This window comes from Protomyctophum parallelum (assembly GCF_964188405.1).
Source record: "Protomyctophum parallelum genome assembly, chromosome: 17".
NCBI lineage: Eukaryota > Metazoa > Chordata > Actinopteri > Myctophiformes > Myctophidae > Protomyctophum > Protomyctophum parallelum.
The window spans coordinates 13,013,329-13,040,090 of NC_139719.1; the positions used below are offsets into that span (position 1 = coordinate 13,013,329).

A 26,762-nucleotide genomic window follows, 5' to 3' on the forward strand; every position below is an offset into this window, starting at 1 on the left:
TGGGAGGGCTGTGCTCACTGGGAAGCGATGTTAAACATCCAGGGGAAATGTTTGTTATTCTAATGGGATACCACCATGGTAACGGCTTTTAGAGACTCCCAAGGCTTTTGTGTGGAGTACATGCACGCCTTCATCAATCTCCTCTAATTTCTTCTGGGATTAATACACATAATCAATCCTTCCAGGCGAGTCGTCAGCCCACTTATCTGTACAGATTATGTTGCTGAAAACTTTAGCGAAAGACATGCTACTATTAGAGGCAGCCTGACGTGATGCATAGGCCATTAGCGTGGATCACATGGGTTTAGGTGGAAGTAGATTCAAAAGTTCAAAAGCATTCCTTTTGTTGCAACTATATCAGTATTACATGACAACCCAGACAGACTACTTTATACACTCCCCATACCTGCTTTCATTTAAAAAACACTTGCAACCGTGCGACCAAAAGCAATTTCCACAAGTGTTATGTCTCCGGCGCCAGCGTCTTAAGTTTTATACGTCTCAGATAGAGGTAATGAATTATGTTATTTTGGGTGTTAATAAGTTTTTATAGGGATTAAAAGGCAAAAAAGAGTGAGCTCATTCGCCAGAGTGGAAAAAGGGAAAACGTGTCGGATGAGGAGCCTCTCATGTTTTAAAAGGCTCCAATAACTTGTAAGCCCTTCTCAGTTTTTATACCTTTTCTCTCCTCCTCCGCGGATTTCCTTAAGTGGCTTATGTGAATTGCAATTGCCACATGGAATCTGAGAAGAATACAAAATACATTTCTCACCCGCTTTGGGCCGGCTAACGGTGCGTTGAACGTGCATGCGTGCATGACGTCGGAGTGGTTTTCACACGTGACGTGTGGTGCTCTAAAACTTACCCACAATCTGATCTTTTTGGTGTTTTTTTTTTCTTTTCACATTTGTATTATTATTATTGTATTTATTTACTCAAATAACTGCCCTACAAGCTCACATTGTGGTGTAATGTGACCAGTTGTGAGCTTGTAGATAGCTAGTTTCAAATCGCCAAGTATTTAAAACAGGGGCCGGGTCAAGTGCGAACCGTTGAACTTGCGTGCGTGTGTGTGTGTCTGGGTGGTGATGATGGAGCTGTTTCACACACCCGCTGTTGTAGCACCCGACACCCCCATCCCACCCCCCCCTCCACCCCCCCCACACACACACACACACACACACACACACACACACACACACACACCACACACTCTGACCTAAAGCTAAGCCCCCCCTAGCCACAGCACCCTTCCATCAAACTCACAACACTGCTCTCTTATCGGCTGGCATTTCTGTCTGATAGGAATAGCCAAGGAGTGATATAGTTGGCTACATGTCATACCTAGTATTGTAGCATGCTCCATCTGTCCGTCCGTCCCCCCCCACCTCCCCTCTCTGTGAAATATAATGCTTTTAACTTACCGCCTCTCGCCTTGGCTATTTTTTACAACCGGAGCGGAGACAGAGACCAGTGTGTGTTTGCTCGTCTTGGCCAAAGGCCAGAGGCTCTTTCTGATATAATCCCCACCATCGATCAGACTTTGTTTACTCTTCCATGGGCTCTCTCTACCCCTCCAGCAATTAGGAGGCAACCTTCCACCCTCTTGCTCCTCAGACCAGCTTTGTGCGTTTATTTTCTTCCTTAAGTGGTAATTTTTCATGTTTGAGGGAAGTGCGGGGGTGTATGTTAAAGTAACGGATACTCTGACATACTTCAGCCATACAGTGGCATATTGGAAGTGAAATGTTTTAAGTGTTTTATATCTCTAAAATCTTTAATGTATTTATGTATTTATATATCTCTTTAATAACGTCTTTGAAGTAGAAGCCAGCGATCACTGACTGGACACAGACGGGCACAATTGATGTGCAGACTACATCGTTGGTCTCGGGGTGATATACAGTTTTTGAAGTCCCTTCTACTGCCCTGCTCTTTCCAGGACCTCCACTCGCAAATCATCTGTAGTACAACATTTCCAGCACAAAAATGGGAATTGAAGAAGTGAAAGATGATTTTTTTTTCTTCTCCCCCGGCATGTTTGTCTGAGTTTGGCCATAATCAACCCGGGCCAGAGATTGGTTTTGGCAAAATAAGTTTGCCACACTCAAACATGCAGGTTGAAGATCATTTCACCATTGGTGGAAATGCTGGGTGACCAATGTCTGTAGTCGTTTCAGGTTTATTTGTCATATGTATAAGCTCAATACAATCTATAAATACAATGAAATTCATTGTGCTCCGAGCACATATTGAATGTTGTCTTGAGACACCATTCAATATGCAATAGCTTAGCTTGTTTTCAGGTTTTATAAGATCCTAAAGACCCCAGATTGTCTCATTTGGAGCAGAAAAAGGACAAATAAGTATTTTTAAAATATTTTTAATTACTGGATTAAAATAAATTAAAGAAAGACAGATCTTTACGTTCTGGCACAGCCGGGTTGTGGAGATTAAAATGGAATCCCACGTTCTTGGCATAGATTCGGAAGTATGCCTGGTTTGAACCTGAACTGAAGCCACACCCACAGCTGTTGTTGTATGACAAAGGGGGAGGGAATGATATTGTGATGTCACTGTTTTTTTTCATCGCCACATTTGACTGTCAAGGTTTAAGCCTCCAGGAAGAAACCCTAAATGCAAAGGGAAGACATCATTGCACATAACAACCACACCAAGGCGTCTAATGAAGTACTGTCACCTCATAAACACATGAAAAACTGGAAAAAATTGCAAAAATCACGGCACACCATCTTTAATCTGACCCTAACTCTAACCCTAACCTCAGTCGTAACCGGCCATGTAAGTAAACATAAAGCGAAGTTGTTGTATAGGTCAGTTTACTATGTTTTCGTAGTAGGCAGTATGTAGGAAATGTCCATACTGGCTCCATTGCATGTTCTGATGAGAACATACTGGTGATTCTGGGTTGATAACATTCGAAGCGGGTGGTCAGTCAGTGCAGATGATATTTTAAATGGTCCATTTGTTTGGACTTTGCACTACAGAAACGTATGCAACAACAGCAGCAGTGACAACAATGCCAGTAGCAGTTTTTGTTCCGTTTTGATTCACACAGGTATGATTGACCCCTGTGAAATGTGAATCCTTTGCACAGGCTTCCTGAGGCTGATCACATTATTGTTGTTGTTTATACAGTAGTAGTATTTCATGTTGTATGAGATGCCATCCCCCAGTGAGTGAAACTCTTGGTACTTAAAAGTGACACAGTATTTCACTGTTCAGAGTTCACTTCTGTGTGTTTTGAATTGAAGAGTTGCTCTTTAACAACAAACTTGGCAAAGAGAATATAAACACAGAGGCGATAGTCGATAGATGGCATTTTCAATGGCATATGTTGAATTTACTAGTTTTAAGCCGCTGCAACATCTTTCAGACTCTGCCACTTTCACTTTGATCTTGAAAATGTTGATGTCTTGCAGTGGTATTTATTTTCATGAGCTGTGAAGCTTGTGTAATTAGGAAATAGATTCACAACTAGAACTGCACTCTGTCGAGTGCATACTTGCTTGTTGCACACTAGTAGGCCATAAATGGCCAACTAGTGTGCAAGCGGAGCGCGCAAGTACTTTCGACTGCTGTAAACTGTCAAATCTCACTCTGTGAAGGAACGTTTGAAATGTCTAATTATTAGGTGTAACTATTTGCTACCTACCTACTTTATGCATATAAACACCTAGTATTATTAAGTATGGTTCAAGTTTCTATCTATATAAGAAATACAGTTTTATCGATGTAGATATATTCTGGATCCCTTTTTAGTTTTTTAAAGAAAAATAAATCATATGTGATGAAGAAAAAAAGTATATAAACTGAATTAAAATGTTATACAGTATAATTATTATATTTATTCTAAATTGTCAATTGTTTTAAATGTATTTCATCTTGGAATATAGTGATATTAATACTAAATCATGATCAGTGTAATGGGTGTCTCTAACTTCAATTTCTGTAATAATACTTTCAAATTTGTTAAAATATACATGATCTAAAATACTTCCGTAATCTGTAGTTGGATTTGTATTTAATTTTTTAAAGCCTAATCTTGACATGAAGGTGACGTAAGACATACGTATACATATACATATACTATATAGAGTATGTAGTTGTAAGTTGATTAGCGGTATACTGTGGTTACTTTGCGCCAAAAACCGTGACAGCCAACCCGCCATTTTATGCGTATGCAAGAAAAACAGCAAATCTGTGCCTGGTTTGCTGGGACCAGATTACACAAATGACCATATTTCTTACGTCATCATTGAGAGCTAGTCATACAAATACACACCACGTACTCTGGTCCCAGCAGATCAGGCACAATTTGCTATTTTATTTTTACTGGTTATGTATATAGTATACGTATGACTAGCTCTAAATGATGACGTAAGACATACGTATACATATACATATACTATATAGAGTATGTAGTTGTAAGTTGATTAGCGGTATACTGTGGTTACTTTGCGCCAAAAACCGTGACAGCCAACCCGCCATTTTATGCGTATGCAAGAAAAACAGCAAATCTGTGCCTGGTTTGCTGTGACCAGATTACACAAATGACCATATTTCTTACGTCATCATTGAGAGCTAGTCATACATATACACACCACGTACTCTGGTCCCAGCAGATCAGGCACAATTTGCTATTTTATTTTTACTGATTATGTATATAGTATACGTATGACTAGCTCTCAATGATGACGTAAGACATACGTATACATATACATATACTATATAGAGTATGTAGTTGTAAGTTGATTAGCAGTATACTGTGGTTACTTTGCGCCAAAAACCGTGACAGCCAACCCGCCATTTTATGCGTATGCAAGAAAAACAGCAGATTTGTGCCTGGTTTGCTGGGACCAGATTACACAAATGACCATATTTCTTACGTCATCATTGAGAGCTAGTCATACATATACACACCACGTACTCTGGTCCCAGCAGATCAGGCACAATTTGCTATTTTATTTTTACTGATTATGTATATAGTATACGTATGACTAGCTCTCAATGATGACGTAAGAAATATGGTCATTTGTGTAATCTGGTCCCAGCAAAACGGGCACAGAATTGATGTTTTTTTTGCATACACATCAAATGACGGGTTGGCTGTCACGGTGAAAGAGACAAAGAGACAATTATTACTTGCGTGCTCTGCTTGCGCAAGTAATTAGCTCTAGGGTAGACAATGTTCTATTATTGTATTCCTATAACTCCCCCCACGAGGTGCCTTGGACGAGTATAGGCGTATTTAGGAAGTTTAGGTGCAGTGTGAACTAGAAATATACGTGTGTACGTGTGTATATAAGTGTAAAAATCTATACAAATATTATTGAAAAAAAAAGAAATATACCATAATTATATCTCAATGTCAACACTCAATTCATAGACCAATTGATCAACTCCAAAGCAAAGCTAGCGAAAACAAAATGTGTGTGTTTTGTTTTGGTGCGGGATGCATTGCAGAGGCTCCAGTTTAATGTCCATCTAGCTTGCCAGATTCTGTGAGTGAAACAAGCGACCAGGTCTATGAAAACAAGCCCAAAAGAAGCAACCGCAGTTTCACCACTTGAGCCCTATTACATCCGCTATTTTCAAAAAGAATCATGAAAGCAAGCCCAAATAAGCAACTACACTTCAGAAATAAGCCTAAACTAAAGCAACGGGCAACTATGAATATTAAGCTATGTTACAGGAAAACTAAACTGGCAACACTGCAAACTGGCCTATCCACACTTATTGTCCTACGTATTCTCATTCTAGAATAAATATTTGTTCAATCTATTCGTGAGTTATCTGACTGAACTGTATGTCACAAACTCCCAAGGTTCTGTGCACCACCACCAGGCTGTTTATACCCCATGCATGTCCTCTTGTGTACAGTGTATGTTTGCACCATCTTTTGTGCATTCAGTACTACTCCTCCCACCCCCAGGCCTGAAGAAAACAAAAGATGATGATCGCAGTTGACTCCTAGCGTCGTCACTGTGCCGAGAAGATATAAAAACACGGAGCCGGGAATAAATAAATGAACTCCAAAGTTTCCTGGCATTGACACTTTGGCCGTATTTCTCTCTAGTTGTCATTTTATATAACTGTGTCATTTTTTTTCTTCTCACAATTCCACCGTGCATTGGCTCTGCTTGATTTGATTTAGGACCTGCACTTTCAAGGAAGTTGTGCTAAGGGTATGAGAGTTCACACTTCTTGCCTGCAGACAATCGATTTGGTTTTGGTTTTAGTGGAGCACCGGTACAGGAGTTGGGTTCTATTTTGTTTTCAGTCAAGGCCAGTGATGCAAACAACCGAGTCCCAGTGCAATGTTATTTTATGCTGCTGACATTATGTTCCCAATTATACAGGTGTGGAAATCCCTTGGACTCCTGTATGTATCCATACCCTTACGGGTCAATTCTTATGCTCTCGAGAGTTACATTGACGGATTTGACGCAACGGATTTAAAAGGTGTGAATCACTTCAGATGTAATGGACAGTGCTTTTTCTGTAGAACACCATTAATATGACCAAAACTCTCGATATAAAGGAATTTGGAATTCCGAATTGGTAGCCTGCACAGTCAGTCACGTCCTCATACTGTCTCATCTGCTATTCTTGCTTTGCACTTTCGGAAGCCAGGTGGTGTAATACTCTACTACTACTACTACTACTACTACAGCTCATTTGGCGATCAGATGAAACGCTGTTAGCAGTTTGTGTTGAGATCCAGGGCCATCAAATTACAGTTGCAAGTAGATTTAGTTTTTTCAGGTATGAATAATTAAGGATACTCCCCCCCCACCTTTTTCTTTTGCAATACACTTCTCCTTTGCTGGCGCTGAGCTTACCCCAGTCAGGAGTTATTATTATTAGAGTGAATTTAAGCAGCCCCCATCATGCCCTTGGCTTGGCTCACTAAACAGTGGGCACCGGTGGTGCTCCTGCATGGACTTTGACAGCCTTCACACAATATTGTGCAAGGGCACTCCCTTTGCCTTCTCATGCTGGTTAAATGTAATATGGCAGATGGATAGTATTTGCAGGAAAAGTGGGGGTCGCCCCCCCTTCCCCCCCCCAACTCCACCCCGTCCTCCCCTCCCCTCGTTCTCTTTTGGGTCTCTTGCCAGCACCTCAGACATTTGCGAGGTTGGAGAAATATGTATCAAATTAACTGTGAGCAACAGGGCCGAGCCGAGCAGCACCCTGCCCTTGTCTTTTCAGCAATCAGAGCTTTGTTATTCTAGTCTTTCAACCAAAACCAAATTTGATTCAATGGCTTCAGCAATTACCTGCAATTTTCCGATCTGGTGCACCGGCTCCCTCCCTCTCTCTCTCTCTCTCTCTCTCTCTCTCGCTGGGCCGATCGTTTTTCGTCGAACAGTGAGGGATTGTCCCGCTGGTTCCTCGACTCGCTGCTGCCGTGTTTAAGTTTAGTGTGCTAATTCATTTACGTCCACCGAGTGGCACATTTGGAAATGTTCACTTCTGTGAAACAGTGTCGAGGCATAATGTCTCTCACTGCAGAGATTTGGTTTCTGCATGTATGTCTGTCTGTCTGTCTGTGACCGCTGTGGTCAACTTCTTGGCCGTTGAAACTGGAAACCCCCTCTTGGCGGCGGAGCGCAGAGTAGACACCCCAACACTGACTAGTGCACCCCCTGCTTTATACATCTGACCCATATATTTATGTCCTTTCAAGCTGAGAAAAATCTGAAGACTCAACATCTGTTTCCACATAGGTGTGTTTTGCAGATTTCTATTCCATTTTCCATCACCCCCCCCAGCCCCCACCAACTCCTCTTCCATTCCCCCATCCTGAACTGAAGTAGCGTAGGAACTGCGGGAGTTCAAACTTGACTCCAAAAGTGTGTGTGTGTGTGTGTGTGTGTGTGTGTGTGTGTGTGTGTGTGTGTGTGTGTGTGTGTGTGTGTGTGTGTGTGTGTGTGTGTGTGTGTGTGTGTGTGTGTGTGTGTGTGTGTGTGTTGTTTCCCCTTCGGAGGTACTGAAGGAGAGAGAGAGAGAACTGCTTGCGCTAAAATGCTAATTAAGTGCAGTGTGGCAGACAAGGACACTTGAGAGAGTGTATGCGTTAGTTTTAACTCCCTGCAAACCAAACAGTTTGTTCTATCCTGCCTCAGCCTCCAGTGATGGTGGGGGAAAAATGAAGTGGAAATAGTCTCACTGTGTGTGCGTGCGTGTGTGCGTGCGTGCGTGTGTGGCATGCATGCACATCTCTTTGTTGTGCCCATGCGTGCTTTCATTACCACCATAACAGATTTTTTGGGAGAAGAAAGCATTGCTTCTTTTGCCGGAATGAATGTTTTGTTTGGTCTGTTCACAGAGGTAACATATGGTATCTGTAAGAGGGAGTTGGTTTGTGCTATGCACTGAATTATTTTGTGGATTAGTACTGGCATTTGAATGCTCTTGGCTTTAAATCTTGTCTGTTTTAGATCTTAAGTACATTCCTTGGCATATCCCTCTCCCTCTCAGGCTGGCCTCTTACCCTGGCCAACACATTTTTGAAACTGTAGAGCTTGTACAGGAGGAGAGTAAAAGCCAGCCATTTGAAGAGCCCCCGAAGCCCATCTCGCGTTGCGATGTGCAAGACACCCTCTAATCGCACCAATTCTTTTCACTCTGAATGCCAGAAACACTAGCTTCTTATTTGAGTTAACCACTCATTTCATTGTACGATGATGACCAGGGGAAATGGCCAATCACGATGTGACGCATTGTGAACATTTCCATTTTGTTTTCCAATATTTGTTTTGTCATGTTGGAAGTGGTTAACCACTTGAACCCTAGCATCCCTATTTTCGGGGCGAACATTTGGCAAAAATCTAGAAGCTCACAATGCGGTGCGTGTGTGTGTGTATGTATGTGTATATTATATATATATATATATATAGGTGGTAAAATGGAGTCCAAGTATGGAACCCTGGGGGACACCAGTCAACTGAAGTATAGGGTGGTTAACTAGTTTAACTAGCAACTAGTTTCTGCATTGCTCTCTTATGCAGCGGAGGCATCCGGGGTTAATGTGATTATGTTCTGTGATGGCCGTACAAATTGCTGGCCGGTAGTATGTGACACTCGCCCTGAAGTGTTCTGCGGTTCGCTCCTAATGTCTCGTTTTATCCACGCTCATTAAGGACGACCTTGACCAGGTAACGTTTTTGAGTCACTGCCGCGGCCCCTTCCAGCTGCATCGCTGCATGCTGTGTCACGTGCACGACAAGAGACATCCGCAACATTTGGAAAATATATAATCAGTTTGGTAAATTGAGTAATATTTAAACCAGAGGAAGGTCTTTGAGAAATAAAATGCCGCAGCAGTTAGTAAGTAATGTCTCCGCACAGTTTCAGGGGTTCCAGGGTTTGTGGCGCATTTATGTTGCCCTGGAGATCCTGGCTGACACGATACCGCCTTTCCCTCATCTCCAAGTGCTTTACAAGCTTACCCTGCGGACCCCCCCACCCCCACCCCTTTAGTTTCCAGTATGGTTGGCTTGCTTCCAGCCCCTTCAGAAGAAGTGGATGAATTCCTAGATATCTGATAAGGTCCTCCCGAACATGATTCTTAATGTTAGCGAAAGAAGAAGAAGCAGATGCTATCACAGTGCGGTTGGATTGCCTCAGTCGCAGTCAGATCAAACATATTGTGAAAGTGCTGGGAATGCTGAATCAGGCTACCAGGGGGGGGATCTTTTTACCTATTTTTTTTTTTTACCTCTTAAAGTCCATTTGTTATCTTTTCCTCTTGGTCTAATTGAAGGTGTTTCCAGATAAAATTGACTGCTGCTGCTGGTAGTGTTCCCGTACGGAGAAAACGATATTGAACCTGGCATCGCTATGGGCCGGCCATTAGGCCTATAGGTGAATATAGGTGATGTTCAGAGTTTCAAAAAATAGCAGTTTACGAAAGGCTGTTCTTGCATGAAACCATCCTGAGTATAAAGTATACAAGTGGTTAACCACATGAATACTTCAAGCAACTTTGGATATTTAGAAAAGCACTATAATATGAATTTGTTTGTATAATTATTATTATTATCCCTATTCTGGGCATGTCTTAATAGACAAGATAGGCAAACATTCTGTGAAAATAGCAGATTTACAAGCTCAGTTGTTGGCTCGTGATTTGACATTCAACGAAGTATGTAGTACTAGTAGGGTTTAAAACTGCTCCATACGTCCCAGACTTTAAAACAGCCGGGACAACGCTCCATACGTCCCAGACTCTTCTCCCTTCTGGCTCCAAAATTGACATTCAACGAAGTATGTAGGGTTTAAAACAGCCGGGACAACGCTCCATACGTCCCAGACCCTTCTCCCTTCTGGCTCCAAAACTATGGAATGAACTTACCATCCATGCAATCAGAACTGCAGACTCACTCCCAAGCTTCCGCTGTAGTCTTAGCCCGCAGCACTTGCCGTAGCACTTTCCCTAGCCTCGACGACCTTACAGGCACATTAGGTTCTTAGCTTACTTCTGCTCAGAAGTAAGCTAAGAACCTAACATCCGTTGTAGTAATTGTAATTAGTAGTTAGTTGTAGATCTGCTATTTTTAAATAGCTAAAGCATAACATAATGCCAACACCAAAACGGGTTCCCGTACAGAATGGGTTAAATGCAGACTTTTACTGAAGGTCAAAATAGAAGACTCTCAGGATGAACAATGGGTGACATGCTTCTAGAAAACTGCTGAGGTCCTTCACAACGTACAGTCACTGCTGAGGTCCTTCACAACGTACAAAACACTGGCAAAACATTCAAAAATGTCTTTCAAAAAGTAACCTCGACCAGTCATGTCTATAAACAGAGTCAAGCAGGAGACATACAATGGTGACCATCAAGTGTACACCACCACAGTAATGGAAATCCTACTTTTGTACTTTTACTCGGGTCAATTTTGAATTCCAGACTCTTACTTGTAACAGAGTATTTCTACATTGCGGTATTGACACTTTCACTTAAGTAAAAACAAATTGAGTACTTTTCCCCACCACTGCCACAAAGTATGTCCTTGAATGAGTGGACAAGAAAAAGTACAGAGACAACAGGAGAGCTTTCAGAGCCACTCTGTATTCCTGAGACAAGTTTCAATCAAAGGGAGATTATATGGTACATTTATAAATGCAGCGTTTCCCCTTGACACATGACGACATGGTTGTTCATAATCACCACTTACAATTTAGGCGTTTAGCAGACGCTCTCCATAGCGACTTACAGTACGCAATAACAACAGATGGTAACACATCAAATACACAGAAATAGTCATCGAGTGGCGCGCTACGAGCTTGTAGGTCTGCTAATTTTTTGAAAAATCGAAGAACGACTGACATTTTTAGAATCTGATCTCGGGTCAGAATGGGTTAGATTTTGTCGCATTTGGAACAGCAGTATCTTCCAGTGTCCAGATCTACAAGTCTCTTGTTGCAGTCTGTCTGCACGGGGACACACCTGTCCTGTCTGCACGGGGACACACCTGTCCTGTCTGCACGGGGACACACCTGTCCTGTCCAATGTCCACAACCTTTGGGACAATCCTGTAGTAATACACCCATTCTGTCTGTCCCTGCGGCGCATTCTTCATCTCGCCCCAAGCTTTTCCACGTGGCGTTGGTTATGTTGCTGTGTGGCCAGGTTTGTGTCAGGGTTTCACATCAGGGATCTCCATATATGGGCATAACAGGGATTGTAGGCGTGACGTCACGAGGCATAATGGACTGGCAGCCACATATGGAGGTGTGGCTGACCGAAATGACTCACGGGGTTTTGCAAGTTTTTATAGTAATCTGCGACCTTCGGTTGCAATAAGTAAAAAGTACACGATTTGCCTCTGAGATTTAGTGGAGTAAAAGTACTGAATACTGGATACACTAGACCTCACAATTGTACTTAAGTACAATACTTGAGTAAATGTACTTAGTTACTTTACACCTCTGCTTTTGTGGCCCCATACATTACTATACATACTTAGCTCTCTCTGTCCTCTCTCTCTCTCCCCCCTCTCTTATCTGGTAGAGCAAGAGAGAGCCTGTGTTTTGCTCTCTGGTGTGGCGGTGTGTGTTTGCGGTATGTCTATTTGTGTAAAGCGGCATGCAGGGCCGATCTGGGAACGCCATGCAGGGCCCCGTGGATATGAGGGGAGTGGAATAGATCTAGGGGAACGCCATGCAGGGCCCCGTGGATATGAGGGGAGTGGAATAGATCTAGGGGAACGCCATGCAGGGCCCCGTGGATATGAGGGGAGTGGAATAGATCTAGGGGAACGCCGTGCAGGGCCCCGTGGATATGAGGGGAGTGGAATAGATCTGGGAGCGCCAGCGTAGCGTGCCAGAGGTGCCTTGATGGAGCTGAGGAGTCACACTGAGCTAATGAAGCTCCAAACCTCGGCTTTATCGATCCGCCCGCCGCAAAGGAGCTTCACAAAGTATAACCGAGGCAGGAGGGGAACGTGTGTGTGTGTGTGTGTGTGTGTGTGTGTGTGTGTGTCTGTGTGTGCGCGCACACGATGATCTGCGTGACATCTAGTTCTGCGTAATGAACTCGCTGCACCATGAGAGCATGATGATAATGGTGGGGGGGTTGAGGAGGAGGGGACAGGCTGCCTATGGTAATGACAGGGATAGCACAAGGCAGGGTCTTTGTATGGCTTTGATGGAAGCACTGTTAACTGAGCTCACCGGACCCTTCCACACAATAAGGAAGTCATCGCCGGTACAAAGCGGGAGGGAGGGGAGGGGAGGGGAGGCCCGGAGTGGACAGTATAGTCTCGAATAGCCGAATATCTACTGCTGATATGACTGTGGAGAAATCTTAATTCAAGAACAGCTGCTGACAATCTTATACGCTTACAACTTTGAAGACTAGTGTTGCCAAGTCTTGGCAGCTGCTATTGTGGGTTTGAATGGCAAGCCCATTTTATATTATTATTATTAATATTATTATTTTTTTTCACATGGTTTCCACCCAGTACTATTTAATTGAATTTAGATGTCACCAGAAGCATCAGTAGGTGGCGATCTCCGATCTCTCCCTGGCTATTTGGAGGTAATCGGGCACGAGTGTATAGGTGCCGAATTTCCACTTTGCTCGCAGGTGGCGTTCGTGTGTGTGTGTGTGTGTGTGTGTGTGTCCGTCATTCCTCTGAGTAATGGGAAGGTGTCGAGTGAAAGTGTCCTGATACAGTATTCTAAACGCACCCCAGCCCCCCTCCCTACCCCCCCCTGCCCCGGCAGAATTAAAATAGGCCTGGACAAAACCGCTTTCTTCCTTCCCACGACCACTGCTGGTGGCACACAAATGAAAATGACCTTCCCAAAATAGATCATTTTTACCCTTCACGTGTCCACTTTTATTTTGGGCCCCGGTGACATCATGCCATCCATCACACCCATGGCTCCTCAGACCAGAGGAGCCCCAGGAAGAAGGCGCATAGTGACGGTCCGCTCCACTGCAGAATGAGACCTCTGTGGTTAGATTACCACAGTCCTCAACTCTCACACTGCCATTTAGACATCGTCTTTGTGTGCAAAGTGGAGTGGGAAGTCGTTCCTCTTTTGGGGTTAAGCGCTGAAAATGGAACGTGTTTTTTTTTTTTTTTGCTCTTCCCCTCAAATTACCACTCGACATGGCCAGACATTGCATCTTAAGTTCTTATTATATCTGTATATTGCCAGGAAAATGCATGCATCTCCCCCCTTTATTAAAAAAAAATCAACAGGGCTTGGAATGGAAATTGTACAGAGTGTACTACCGAGAGAAGCACTTTGATCAGCCTGACCTGGAAACGTGATCATTGTCCCCTTCACAAGGCTCACTGACACCTGGGGAAACCGTATCTGTTGTCCTGGACACACGATCCACGCCGCAGCGCTAAAGACTTAACTTCTCATGTTTCCCCCGTCCGCAAAGTCAAGTCTGCACGATGGGAACTGGAATTTCACATGGCTTCACAAATGCTTCTGGTTTTGTCTACCCACAAAGCCACTGGAGTCACAAAGTTTGGGAATTCAAAAAAAAAAAAAAAAAAAGATAATCCAAGTTGTTTTATGAAATGGATGCCACTGGCATTTTCTGTTCATGCATCAAATACACACACAAAACAATTTTGTAACAGAAGAAGTTTAACATGGGTGATGGATTGTTTAAATATTTAAGTCAATTTATATAACGCTTCTATCAAAAGCGCTTTACATAGATTGTGCATTACTTTCATTCATATATGTATATTGTATACTGTATGTAATAAAAATATAAATGTTTTGAGGAAACTCAAATTCAATAGCTCTAGGTTATATATAAATAATATATTTTAGATATTGTAAAACGTGAACAAGTTGGCTACTATAAGTCATGAAGAAGATGCCTGTTGCCAGAAATCAGCTTAGTAGTGGATTTTAACCACTAGGATGAATTGTGAGCTCGTTATTGGCTATTTGACCTAGTTTGGAACTTTTATACAACAGCTCATTTTCTATTGGCAACCTAGTCTAGTCATACTAAGCCAATGGGAGTCTGAACCCATACTCTGAAACACTGCCTAAGCCAATGGGAATCTGGGCCCATACTCTGAAACGCCGCCATACCAATGGGAGGCTGAACCACTCATGTAGCCACTTGTGTAGTAGCGACCTGGTCATGATTTGCTGCTTCCTAAGCCCTGACACGCGACACGCCGCGACGAGGAAGTCTGCAGACTCTGCACCCAGATTCTGCGATGCGGCAGCGTGGAGCAGCGGCTAATGGTATGCTCCAACTGTGGAGAGCAGGAAAGCCATAACGAAACAGTTATTGAACCAACAATAGGAATGTAGGAATGTCGGAAAAACACAATGTGTCGCGATGCGACACATTGTGAGCTTGCAGATCTGCTATTTTTATACATTTGAAAACAGGACGTTCTGCACAATATGAGTACTTTTAGTTTTCGTACATTTTGATGCCAAATTACTTTTGTACTTTTACTCAAGTACATTTCTATATTGCAGTATTGGTACTTTTACTTAAGTTAAACATTTGAGTACTCTTTCCCCACCGCGGTGGGATCATGTGTGCTGGCATGCAGTGCTATAGTGTTGTTGGAGGTAAATTGCACAGAGCCACAGTGTGTGTGATTAGAGGAGCCGTGGCATGGCTCTTAAAGTTCACCACCCCTCAGGATATTTGATGCAAGCCACGGGCCCTTTGATCACAGGCAGGCATTATGGGTAACCGTGACAGTTTATTTCACGACTTAACAAAAAAGGCCATTTGTGTCAGAAAACAATCTCCCCTTCGCACCGAACACATTGGCACATTGCGAAAGAGAAATGTCAGGGTCAATGATGGGCCATTAGCCCGGAGTGAGTTCCTTTTGTTGTTCCGTGGGGCCCATTGAAAAAACACCTCTCCTCTAACAACAGATGGCACCGTGACATGGCAAAACCCACGGGCACTGACCCAGTCCGCAATGAAAGACGCCCCCCCACCCCCCCCCCCCCTCCCCAAAACCACATGACATGACACGCATACTGTAACTGTAAAGTAATAAGAGAGTCTCACCAGAGTTAAACACTGCATGAATATGTAATAAACCACCGCATCGTTGTAAATACATTGTATATTTTGATTGACTACACAGCCGTCCTAGATTCATTGGTGTTATATTATACTCTATTCTTTCTACGCACGAAGGTCGCTCCTCCATTTTCTGCGAATGTCATACGTGCTTTGATGAGAACTATATACACTGTTGGCCCACAATGGAAGCTTTTCAGCTAGATTAAATGTATCGCCATGCTGAAATGTCGTCCCCCCCCCCTCCCTTTACCCTGCCCCTATTGTGACACAGTGGTTTTATAGAGAAGCTTGTTGCTGAAAAACAAGGTTAAGGAGATCGGTATCAAAGGAGGAGTGTTTTTGTGTGGTTTGCAGGAGAGTCTCGCTTCAGGTTTCAACCTGAAACACAAAGGTGTTTTCTTACCTGATTTGTATTCATTCACACAATGAGTGGACCTGCCTCTCTTGTTTCCAAGTAAGGAGAGTGCAGACGAGACTTTTGTTCGGCCCTATCATCGGATACGTGCATGTTGCTTCCTTCAGTACGAGCCTTGGACTCCAGCCACAAGCTTTGTCCTGGATAGATTTTTTCCCTGCCTCTCCCCAGTCCCAACCTCCCCTTTTTTCCCTCTTGTACATGTTTCCAAGAACCCATTTGAGATAAACGCTCAAGTGAGCTATACCACCGTTTGTCTCTTATGTTATTTTAATAACACCACACCGTGTCACCCCCCCCCCCCCCACCCCCCAAAATTTGCCCTGTCAGAATCCAAAAAACCACAAATTAGCAGGTTTTTCATCCGAGGTGGGCCTGTACAGTTCAGTCCATTTAGGCCCCATGTTCCGCTGTCAAAAGCCACAAACGATGCTGTCTGCACAGAAGGGCCGCGGGGATCGTTTTTCTCTGGGCGCGGGGGGGAATCAAAACCCACTGAAAACATGATGTGAGTGAATATTGCCGTCTCGTTCTTTTCCAGGGCTTCTTCCTGACAGTGTCCCCGGAGTCGATCCTCAAGGTGGCCAAGCATGCCTCGGAAAACAACAAGATCTTCTGCCTGAACCTCTCTGCGCCATTCATCAGCCAGTTCTTCAAAGAGCCGCTGATGAAGGTCATGCCATACGTCGACATTGTGTTCGGCAACGAGGCGGTGAGCGAGTGCAACAACAAGGCCATTTGTCAGCCAGGGCCTACAAGAGATGTACTCTGTAAAGTTCAAAATGTGTGTGTGTGTGTGTGTGTGTGTGTGTGTGTGTGTGTGTGTGTGTGTGTGTGTGTGTGTGTGTGTGTGTGTGTGCGCGCGTGTGCACAGTACATGTGCGCACATGTGTCAGGGGCCTGAGCTTCTAAGACAGAAACAGAGCGAGTGCTTACTTATTTCGAAGATTCTATCCTCTCACCTTGTTGAAAGGAAAATGAAATGCCCTATCTGCTGTTTTTTTTCTTTTCTAATCCATGTACCCATTTAACATTTCACTTAGCCAGCGCCCCCCATAAAGAGACGGATAAGAATTAGCCTGGTAATCATTCATCTTAATCGCGTCACCGTTTCATGCCAGTTTAATCTATTGATTTTTCCCCGGCCGTGTGGAAGTGAGTAGTTGGTTGGAGGTCAGGCTGTGGTCACAGGGCTGTGGTGCTCGTAGGGAAGTATCGTCTAACAGGGCCCGGCGGCGCTTGACTTCGGGGGTACCGCCTAGACAAACTATACCCCTGGGGGGGCAGATCTCTTGGACTGCACTCGCCTCCCCACTGCTAAAGCTACTAAACAGAGGCCTTTCTTTGGATTCAGACTAGAGGATGGGGTCCACAGACCGGGACAGAATTGGAAGAAACTGCTCAGCATTTGAGGATTTATTGCTGTTGCTGACTTCAGCTTTTCCTCTCTCCTCTTTTTCTCTCTCTTCCTCCCCTCCCTCCCCCCATAAGCTCCACAAGACCTCCCTTTTGCATATGCGCCCCCCCTCTCTCTCTCTCCCTAATTGCCGTGAGGAACGATTCTGTCTCCGAAACCGCAGAGTACATTTTGCTAACGTTATGTATTTTCGGGTGGGTGGCACTGTTACTGTTTGCTTAAGAAGTTTGCTCACACCTCCAAGTCATTACACTTTAATGACTGGGGGATAATTATAACCTACGTTTGTTCAAAGAGATGATATTTTCTGAGGCTCTGTGTCCAGGCTTGCTCTCTGTCAATTCAAATGAAGCTAAGAGCGGGCGAAACAGCCACGGAGTTTCGAGGATAATCAAATGAGATGCTCCTCATCGCTAAAGCCAGGGGTGTAGTGTTGTTTATTTAAGAACTGGAGTGCACGCATAATAATGCAAACGATGCACACAGTGAAGTTGTGGCCTGTTTTGAAGGTTATGTAAGCACTCTTCTTACGGTGGTAATGTTTACATACATTAGTCGACTGTCACTAATCACACGATCAAAAGGATAGACTGACTTCATGTTCAGTCTCAACGTGATGATGCACACTGTGACAAATATGAAAACATTATTGTTTATGGCGCACCTTGACATAATATGAAAACAACCCGCCTCGTCTTCATCTCTGCCTGTCTGATGGCATCTATGTCCGCTCAGTGGCCTTGTGGTTAGAGTGTCCGCCCTGAAACTGGGAGGTCAGGATTCGATCCCCGGCCGGGTCATACCAAAGACTGTCAAAAATGGGACCCAATGCCTCCCTGCTTGACACTCAATGGGTTGGATTGGGGGGGTCAAATCAACTAATCAAATGATTCCCAAGGAGCTCACCGCTCCTTGGCTACGGCTCACCGCTCCAAGAGATGGGTCAAATGCGGAGAACAAATTTCACTGCGGTAACGCGTGTGACAAATCGTACGACTTTGACTTTTGTTCTCTGGTGTGGTTCAATAGTACGATCGACTTATAACACTTCCAGTGAGCCGGAATCTTTCTATAGGAACATGTTTGACTGCAGATTGCGGCCCCTAGAAGTGTCACAGAGACTACATTTTGGGGGGGGGAGCGTTCTACCCATTGCTGGCTGTCTGAATACAAAAAAAAAAGTCCTTACATTTTTGACATTATTGCTTATAGCAGCTTGTTATGGTGGAATGTTTTCTTGCATGTTACTCGATGCCCGTGTTGACGCTGTGTGAACCAATTAACACACCTTAAGTGTCAATAGCGTAACCTTGACCATTTCATGTGTTATTACTGGCTCACTTGCATGACATACGGGTATGCTTGAGTGATGAATGATTGTATATTCAAACGACCAAAACACATTAAAACTGCTAATGTTCTATTTTCTCACTTCGGTGGAAAAGAGTGAAGGAGCGTCGAGCGTCTGCTCCGGTGGCAGTACACGCCCCTCAAAGTGCAATGAGTACATTTACTTGAGTACAATTTTGAGGTATTTGTAGGCTATTTCCCATATCCAATACTTTTACTTCTACTCTACTACATCTCTAGAGGCAAATATTGTCCATTTACCCCACTACATTTTATTTGAAGACTTTTGCCATCAAGGCTGTGTTGACATCACTTGGCCAGCGCAGCAGCAGTAGTTGTAGAAGTAGGAACTGCACTGAGAGGCGTGAGCCGGAGTCAGAGTGACTGTTCATACGGCTCGGCCCTCCACCCCCTGTTGCGTTGGAGCCCAGGCCAGGTTTGGGGTGGGCGGTCACGCAGCGTTGCATGGTGAGTGACTGACAGACAACAGGACTGCCTCAGCCACCCCCCCCCCCCCCCCACCTCTCTCTCTCTCGATCTCCCCCTCTGGTGATGCTTGAGCCTATGATGACGCTCTCATAACAAGTCACTGACAGTCAGGATCACACACACACACACAGACACACACACACAAACACACTCTGACTTCCGTTTAGCCTTGCAGAATATGCTGTAAGCCGGTTGTTTTCAACCAGCGGTCCGGGGACCACCAGTGGTCCTTGAAGAAGTTCCAGGTGGTTCCCAGCTTAACCCATTTTGACCTGAGATCAGATTCTAAAACTTTCTTCTAAATCCTGACAGTTTTCTGAAAAAGCTATGTTTCTGTCACTCGTAGTGCTCCACTCGGTGGCGCGCTATGAGCTTGTAGATCTGCTATTTTTCAATAGCTAAAGCATAACATATTGCTAACACCAAAAGGGGTTAAATGATTTAGAGTTGGTAACCAAATGGGCCCTTAAAGATCTGTAACATGAAACCAAATGTATTACTTAATTTACAGTCTACACAATTAGAGAGAATCATTATCATATTTTTGATCGACGTTTGCCTGTTCTCTAGCCCTATTGGTACCAACATCAATTCAGTATGGAATTGTGCAACGTATGCGACGACAACAACACATCCTTTCGTTGTGGGTCTGAGAGGCTAAATCTCATCAAATGGCGGTCCATGGCCCACATACAGAATAAATAATGGGCCGTGACATGAAAAAGGTTGAAAAGCACTGCTGTAAGCCAAGGGAAGGCTAATATGTCTGTCTCTCTCCTCCCCTCTCCCACAATCATAACAGATGAAGTCTCCTGTGTTGAGCTGCGAACTGTGCTTGCAGCTCATGCAGAATCGCTGATCCGGAATTTATGAAGGGTTGATTATACTTAAATGCAGGCGTCTACTACATGGAATCGAGTTCGTTCAATGTAACAAATACTCATTTAGTCAGAAAATTACAGTGACACCCGCCCCTCCCCTCTGTGTTTGAAAATGAAATGCCTTGTTCCCAAGTCGGTAATTTAATTACCAGGATCAGGATCTTATTTCAGTCACACATCGCAATTCTCTTTTGATAGTCTGGAATGTCAGAATTATCCCCGCAAACACCAGAGACTCCAAAATGTCAATAAGCTGCCATGTTTTTCTGCTCTTCGTTTCTTCCTCGCTTCTCGCCCAGGCTGCTTTCTGATGTTGAAATGTGTCTGTGCTTTTTGACTGAGACCGTACGTGGCCCAGGGTAATTCTGCTGTAACTCGATCCTGCTGGTACTTGTTTGAAACCTGGCATCAGCAGGCCTGCCTGCCTGCCTGCCTGCCTGCCTGCGTTGGCCTATCGGCAGCCTTCCTGCTTATATAACAGTCTCCCATCCGTCCTGTAATTACTGCCTTTTTGGGACATGGTGTAGTGTCTGCTCCTCCGCTGTCAGGGAGGTGGAGAAGGCTAGTGACGCTGTTTCTATGGTGCTGTGGGCCTTCAGAGTGAGATGGCTGGGGACGGGGAGAGAGAGAGACTCTGCTCCAAGAGGCTCCGAGACATCAGACGCTACTTCACTTAATTGGCAAACATGTCGTGTGATAACCTGGGAACAGCACAGGCCTAATTGAGTCCTCGCCGCGCTGTCCTCCTCTGACTACCTGACATGGAACCCAGGGCATTACATTTCCCTCCATTTAATGGCCACAGTTAATTAGGCCCGAATGAGGCAATCATTACCGCTGGAAAAACCACATGCCAGCGGATTCGCCGATAAAATTAGACCACAATTTGCTTTTGCCGTTTAAAGCGTCGCAGATAAAAACCGCACAATGGGGGTAAAGGATTGGGGCCATTACCAACCGGATTTGTTATTGTGGAATTTTTAGACATATCATAGACAAATGGAATGATTAATTGAGACTGAATTAATCACACTGACTGACTGTTCTGTGAGCCAGGATTCGCGGCAGCCTCTCGATTTAGATGATTTCAAGTAATTGGACCTTTTTTATTATTTATTTGTCTGGGCAGCAGGAGCAACGGTGCAGGCGGTTTAAAAATGTGCTTTCCTAATAAAACGATAACGGAGATGAGAAGCTTGAGATCTCTTCTTTTTTTTGCCCCCCGACAGCCAATCATACTCCATCATATTACCACCCACTCTCTTTACAGCCAATCATCCTCCAACGTACTACCGCCCCCTCTCTTTTCTGCCATTGACATTATATACCACCAGTGGTGGGAAAAAAAGTACTGGCATTTCTTAAGTAAGTAAGTATCAATACTTCAGTGTAGAACTACTCCGTTACAAAGTAAATGACCGGAATTCAAAATGTACCCGAGTGAAAGTAGACAAGTATTGGCATAAAAAATTACTTGAAGTACCAAAAGTAAAAGTACTCATTATGCATTTCAGGTTTTGAAAATAGCAGATCTACAAGCCCACAATGTGCTGTGATGCGACGCATTGTGAGCTTGTAGATCGGCTATTTTCAAATGGCCGAAATCTATATAGGGCTGAAGTAGTTATAATGTATGTTTTGTAATAACAATCAAAATCTACAAAGTAACTAGTAACTAAAGTCTTCCAATTTGTAGTACATGTACAATATTTGCTTCTGAGATGTAGTGGAAATATAGTATTGGAAATAAAAAATAAAAGTACCTCAAAATGTTGCAGTAAAATGTACAGTATTTAGTTACTTTCCACCACTGTATATATGCTGGATCTCCACACTCCGGTCCAATCCGTTCAGTACCTCCATACTCATGCATGTGGGTCCCTGGCCCGCGTCTTCCAAAACCATTGTAATTGAATACTCAATAGGTGAGCCATTTAACAAAAGTGGGAAATGGCATTCAGCTATGTATTAATGCACTTAGGCTCAGGCATAAAGGAGCCATCATCATTCCTGTGTTCAAGCTGTTTTTTAAAGAGCATTTAGCCTGCCTTGCTCCCCAGGCAGTAAAAGCCAAATGACACAGATTTTTTTTTGTTCTTCCCTGATGATACTTTTTTCTTGTGTGCTTGTTCTTTTGCCTAATATTTTTGTGCGGATATCTTGCTTATTTTCCCATGCGTCCCTTAGCACCTCTCCGTGATCTGTGGAAGGATACAAGCAGCCTCCACAGAAGGTTATTGTCATGAAAAGCCCCTCAGGCATTTTGGCTCTGGGCCCTCCTTTTCTCCATCTGCATGCAGCGCACGCACTCACGTGTGTGTGTAGTGTGTGTGTGTGTGTGTGTGTGTGTGTGTGTGTGTGTGTGTGTGTGTGCATGCACGCGTGTGAGGTGCCGGGGGTCTCTAATGATTTTTCCAGGACAGACTGAAGTGGGTGTGTGTGAGTATATGTGCGCTCGCTTGTTACGCGCATTTGTGTGTGTGTGTGCGGTGCGCAGATGCACACATACATATCGTGCGTTTGTGCATGGAAAAAAGGCAGGCAGAGATACATGGGCAATATGGTGTCCTTTCTCAACATCTCCCTGGATTCGTCATCCGTTTGCTGTGTTTGTTTGATGGACTGCTAGGACGCCTTATCTCCGTGGCAAGGCCTGTGGCTGTTTATCGCCGCGCGGTGACGTGAGCGGGACTGTGGAAGTGCGTGCTCTCTGCTGTCAGTATGTGTGGGTGATGGCAAGTTCACTGAAGACCCCTGAGGGTAAGAGGAGGGGTGTTCTTGCAAAGGAGGGGAAAAAAAAGAATTTCCCCTTGACAGCTCACCCACAGCGGACTGGAGAAGATGTGTTCTTCTCACAGTAGCTTGGGGAAAATATCCGCCTAAAACAAAGAGATGTGGGAGCCAGATTAGCGCATTACAGAAACCTCTCTCTCTCTCTCTCTCTCTCTCTCTCTCTCTCTCTCCTCCTGTCAGAGCTGTCTGTAGTAGATGTGAAGAGCATGAGACATTAACCTCCAATGCGTTTATTCACGAGGCCCCCACAGGCCAACTGGGAGGACGCAGAAACACACTTTTCTACACCCCAGTCAGTCAAGCAGAACAATCAGGATGTGTCATTCATGGGAGGAACAGACGAAAAGGGCGTAAAAAAAAGGGAAAAGAAAATACATAACATTAGATTCTGGACTCCTTTGTGTCTTTTTCTTTTTGCGACTTGCATTTCTAATTGAATCTCCCTGGCCGCCACGGTGCTGAGTCACGCGCACTCCTTCAGCGTGGTAGTACTGTACGTACATTGACCTTCAACGTGATGTACAGTCAGTGACTCGTGTGATGAGTCATGGCGCGCATTAACCGAGGTGAATCGCTAAATGCGAAGGCTGCCTTGTTTTCTTTTTAATTGAATACTAGATCACATGCGGCGCCGTTACAAGATGTTACAGCTGTTACAATTAAACCATCAGCCCCGCTGCGTATCCACCCACCCTGGGCTGAGCGTGGTGCTGAGGAAGCCATAATAATCCGTCCAAACTACTCCATCTTTTCCTCCGTCTCCATTTCCCTGGCCCGTCTGTCCGTCTGTCTGTTTGAGAGTCATCATGGCCGTGTTGAGAATGCAAGCCGCCCCGGCTAACCACTGTAATTGTGCCACGCTGAGCCCCCCAACCCCGCGATTGAACCATGAAATATTTGAAAGTGCCTGGGTTAAAGCGGGTGGCAGTGCAACATGAAATGGGAGAGCATAGGGCATCTTTACACAAGGAGATGGAAATCCCACAGCCGGGCAGGCAGTCAGCCGGGAGACATGCAGTCAGCCAGGCAGCCAGTCAGAGACAGGCAGCCAGTCAGAGACAGGCAGACAGTCAGAGACAGGCAGACAGTCAGAGACAGGCAGACAGGCAGCCAGCCAGCCAGGCAGCCATTCAGACAGGCAGTCAGCCAGTCAGAGACAGGCAGACAGCCGGCCAGCCAGTCAGAGACGGGCAGAAAGGCAGTCAGCCAGTCAGAGACAGGCAGACAGCCGGCCAGCCAGTCAGAGACGGGCAGACAGGCAGTCAGCCGGCCAGCCAGTCAGAGACAGGCAGACAGGCAGTCAGCCGGCCAGCCAGTCAGAGACAGACAGTCAGGACACACGCTGGAATCGTCCTGAAGGAGAATAATTATGGATGTAAGAGGAGATATTGCGCGAGGAGCAGATCGATAGTGCCCGTGCTGGTCTGGCGCTGAGGCCAGTGTATTTCTGTCACAGTGGGAGCGAGTGCAGGATGTCGGCTCGTTGCCGGAGTGACTCGTCGTAGAAGTTTGAACACCGGCGGCGGCCTCTCCGATAACCCTATAGCCCTATCGCGCCTTTTCCTGCTCCTGATCCAGTGGAACGCGGGTTTCCGGCTTGTTTGCCTACTACACACAAGCACACACACACACAACGCCCCCCCCCCCCCGATCCTCTTATCCACATGGAGTTTGCTGCGAGGACAGCCCTTTGTCTGCTCTTGTGAACTCGTTCCTGCAGTCCAAGGGATGCAGTCATGTTTTCCAGCATCTCGCGGTGGACTCCCCTGTCCATCAGAAAGGAAAGAAAGAATATGGTGTCCCACACTTTAGAATGATCTTCCAAAAATGTTTTTTTCAGACCCGGTTCCGAGATTGAAGAAGATTTTCTTTCATCACGCTGTCACCACCACTGTATGTGGTCTTGAGGTCTGCTATACAGTTACCAGTGGTTCTCAAACGTTTTATTTTCACTCTGAGAGGGTACAAATGGACCCTTGCAGGTCCATTTGGGTCCAGGTCCAAGTCCAACTCTCAGAGTTACAGTCCTGTAAGGGTCCCTATAGGAATCGATAAAGGGAACCGTTAAGGAATCGGCCCGTTAAGAGGGAATTGTTAAATTCTTTACGGTTCCCAACCCTACCCATAATGCCAAACTAATTTGTTGTGTGTCATGGAGCCTTTTGGAGCATGTTTTAGGAACCCCACTTAGCCCCGGCTAGCCCGTACGTTGTTCCATGTTTTAGGAGCCCCACTTAGCCCCGGCTAGCCTGTACGTTGTTCCATGTTTTAGGAACCCCACTTGGCCCCGGCTAGCCTGTACGTTGTTTCATGTTTTAGGAACCCCACTCAGCCCCGGCTAGCCTGTACGTTGTTTCATGTTTTAGGAACCCCACACAGCCCCGGCTAGCCTGTACGTTGTTCCATGTTTTAGGAACCCCACACAGCCCCGGCTAGCCTGTACGTTGTTCCATGTTTTAGGAACCCCACTTGGCCCCGGCTAGCCCGTACGTTGTTTCATGTTTTAGGAACCCCACACAGCCCCGGCTAGCCTGTACGTTGTTTCATGTTTTAGGAACCCCACACAGCCCCGGCTAGCCTGTACGTTGTTCCATGTTTTAGGAACCCCACACAGCCCCGGCTAGCCTGTACATTGCTTCCACTTGAACCCAATGACTCGGTTGTTGTTGTGACCCAAATCATTGTGGGCCTTTTGATTGCATCATCACACCCAGTATTTCCTTCTAGAAAAAAAAAAAAAAAAAAGTGGTTATTTTCTTTTCTTTCTTTTTAGTACACTTCTTTTCCTCTCTCTCTGCTGCACCTATCACATGGTGTGTGTGGGTGTTCTTGTGTGTCTGTGTGAACGCATGTGAAAGGATTTCCGTGCACGTGAAATGATTTTTTTTGGCTAAAGCACTTGCCCCGTCTTCCTTGCACAGTAAAATCCTCAGCGTTCATTTAACTGGGAAGACTGCACAACCAAATGGACCCGTAAGGGTGTTTTTTGTTTTGTTTTTTAACTGAGTGCAGCTACTTTTTTTCCAGTGGTGGAAAGTAACCAAGTACATTTACTTAAGTTTAGTACTTAAGTAAATTTTTTAGGTATTTATACTTCACTTGAGTATATCCAATTTCCAATATTTTTACTTCTACTCCATTACTGTACATCTCAGAGTCAAATATTGTACTTTTACAAAACATACAGTATTCACTTCAGCCCTATATACATGTCAGCCATTTGAAAATAGCCGATCTACAGTACAAGCTAACAATGCGTCACACCACAACACATTGTGAGCTTGTAGATCTGCTATCAAACGATTTTCATACATTTGAAAACTTGAAATGGGACATTCTGTAGTACTTTTACCTTTGTTAAAAGTGCACTTTGATGCCAATATACTTTTGTATTTTGCTCGAGTACATTTTGAATAACAGATTCAGAAGTAAAACATTTGATTACTTTTTCCAGCCACTGCTTTTTTCCCCCCCAATCTGGGCAAAAGTCCTGCCTGTGCCACATGAACAGATAACACATTGGACATCTTCTCCGTTTTTTCATAGAACCAATTTATTCAAACGGAGCTCTTATGCTCAGAACTCTCTCGCACACAAATGGTTTGAATTATTTCGAGAGGTTTTATTTCTCCCCCCCCCCCCCCCCCCCCCTCTCTCTCTCTCTCGCCGGGCTTTCATTGTTTGAAGCATGCAAATCCCACCAGACCAGATCTTTGTTTCTCATTAGGAGGTAAATAGAGCAGGCCAAAAGCTCATATGTTTATTACACACAGGAGGGCACGTCGCAGCTCTCTCTCTCCAACTCGGCACAAAGGAGCCTGTTTGTTT

The 26,762-nt window shown here is 44.7% G+C and overlaps 1 protein-coding gene across 3 annotated transcripts in view; it reads left to right on the forward strand.

The window, feature by feature from the left end:
• Window positions 1–26,762, forward strand: part of adkb (adenosine kinase b) — a 139,187-nt gene that overhangs the window by 83,502 nt on the left and 28,923 nt on the right. For all 3 annotated transcript variants that reach the window (XM_083787082.1, XM_083787083.1, XM_083787084.1), the window contains one exon: window positions 16,546–16,716. In XM_083787082.1, coding sequence (XP_083643208.1) covers window positions 16,546–16,716 — 171 coding nt within the window. The remainder of the gene's footprint in view (window positions 1–16,545; window positions 16,717–26,762) is intronic.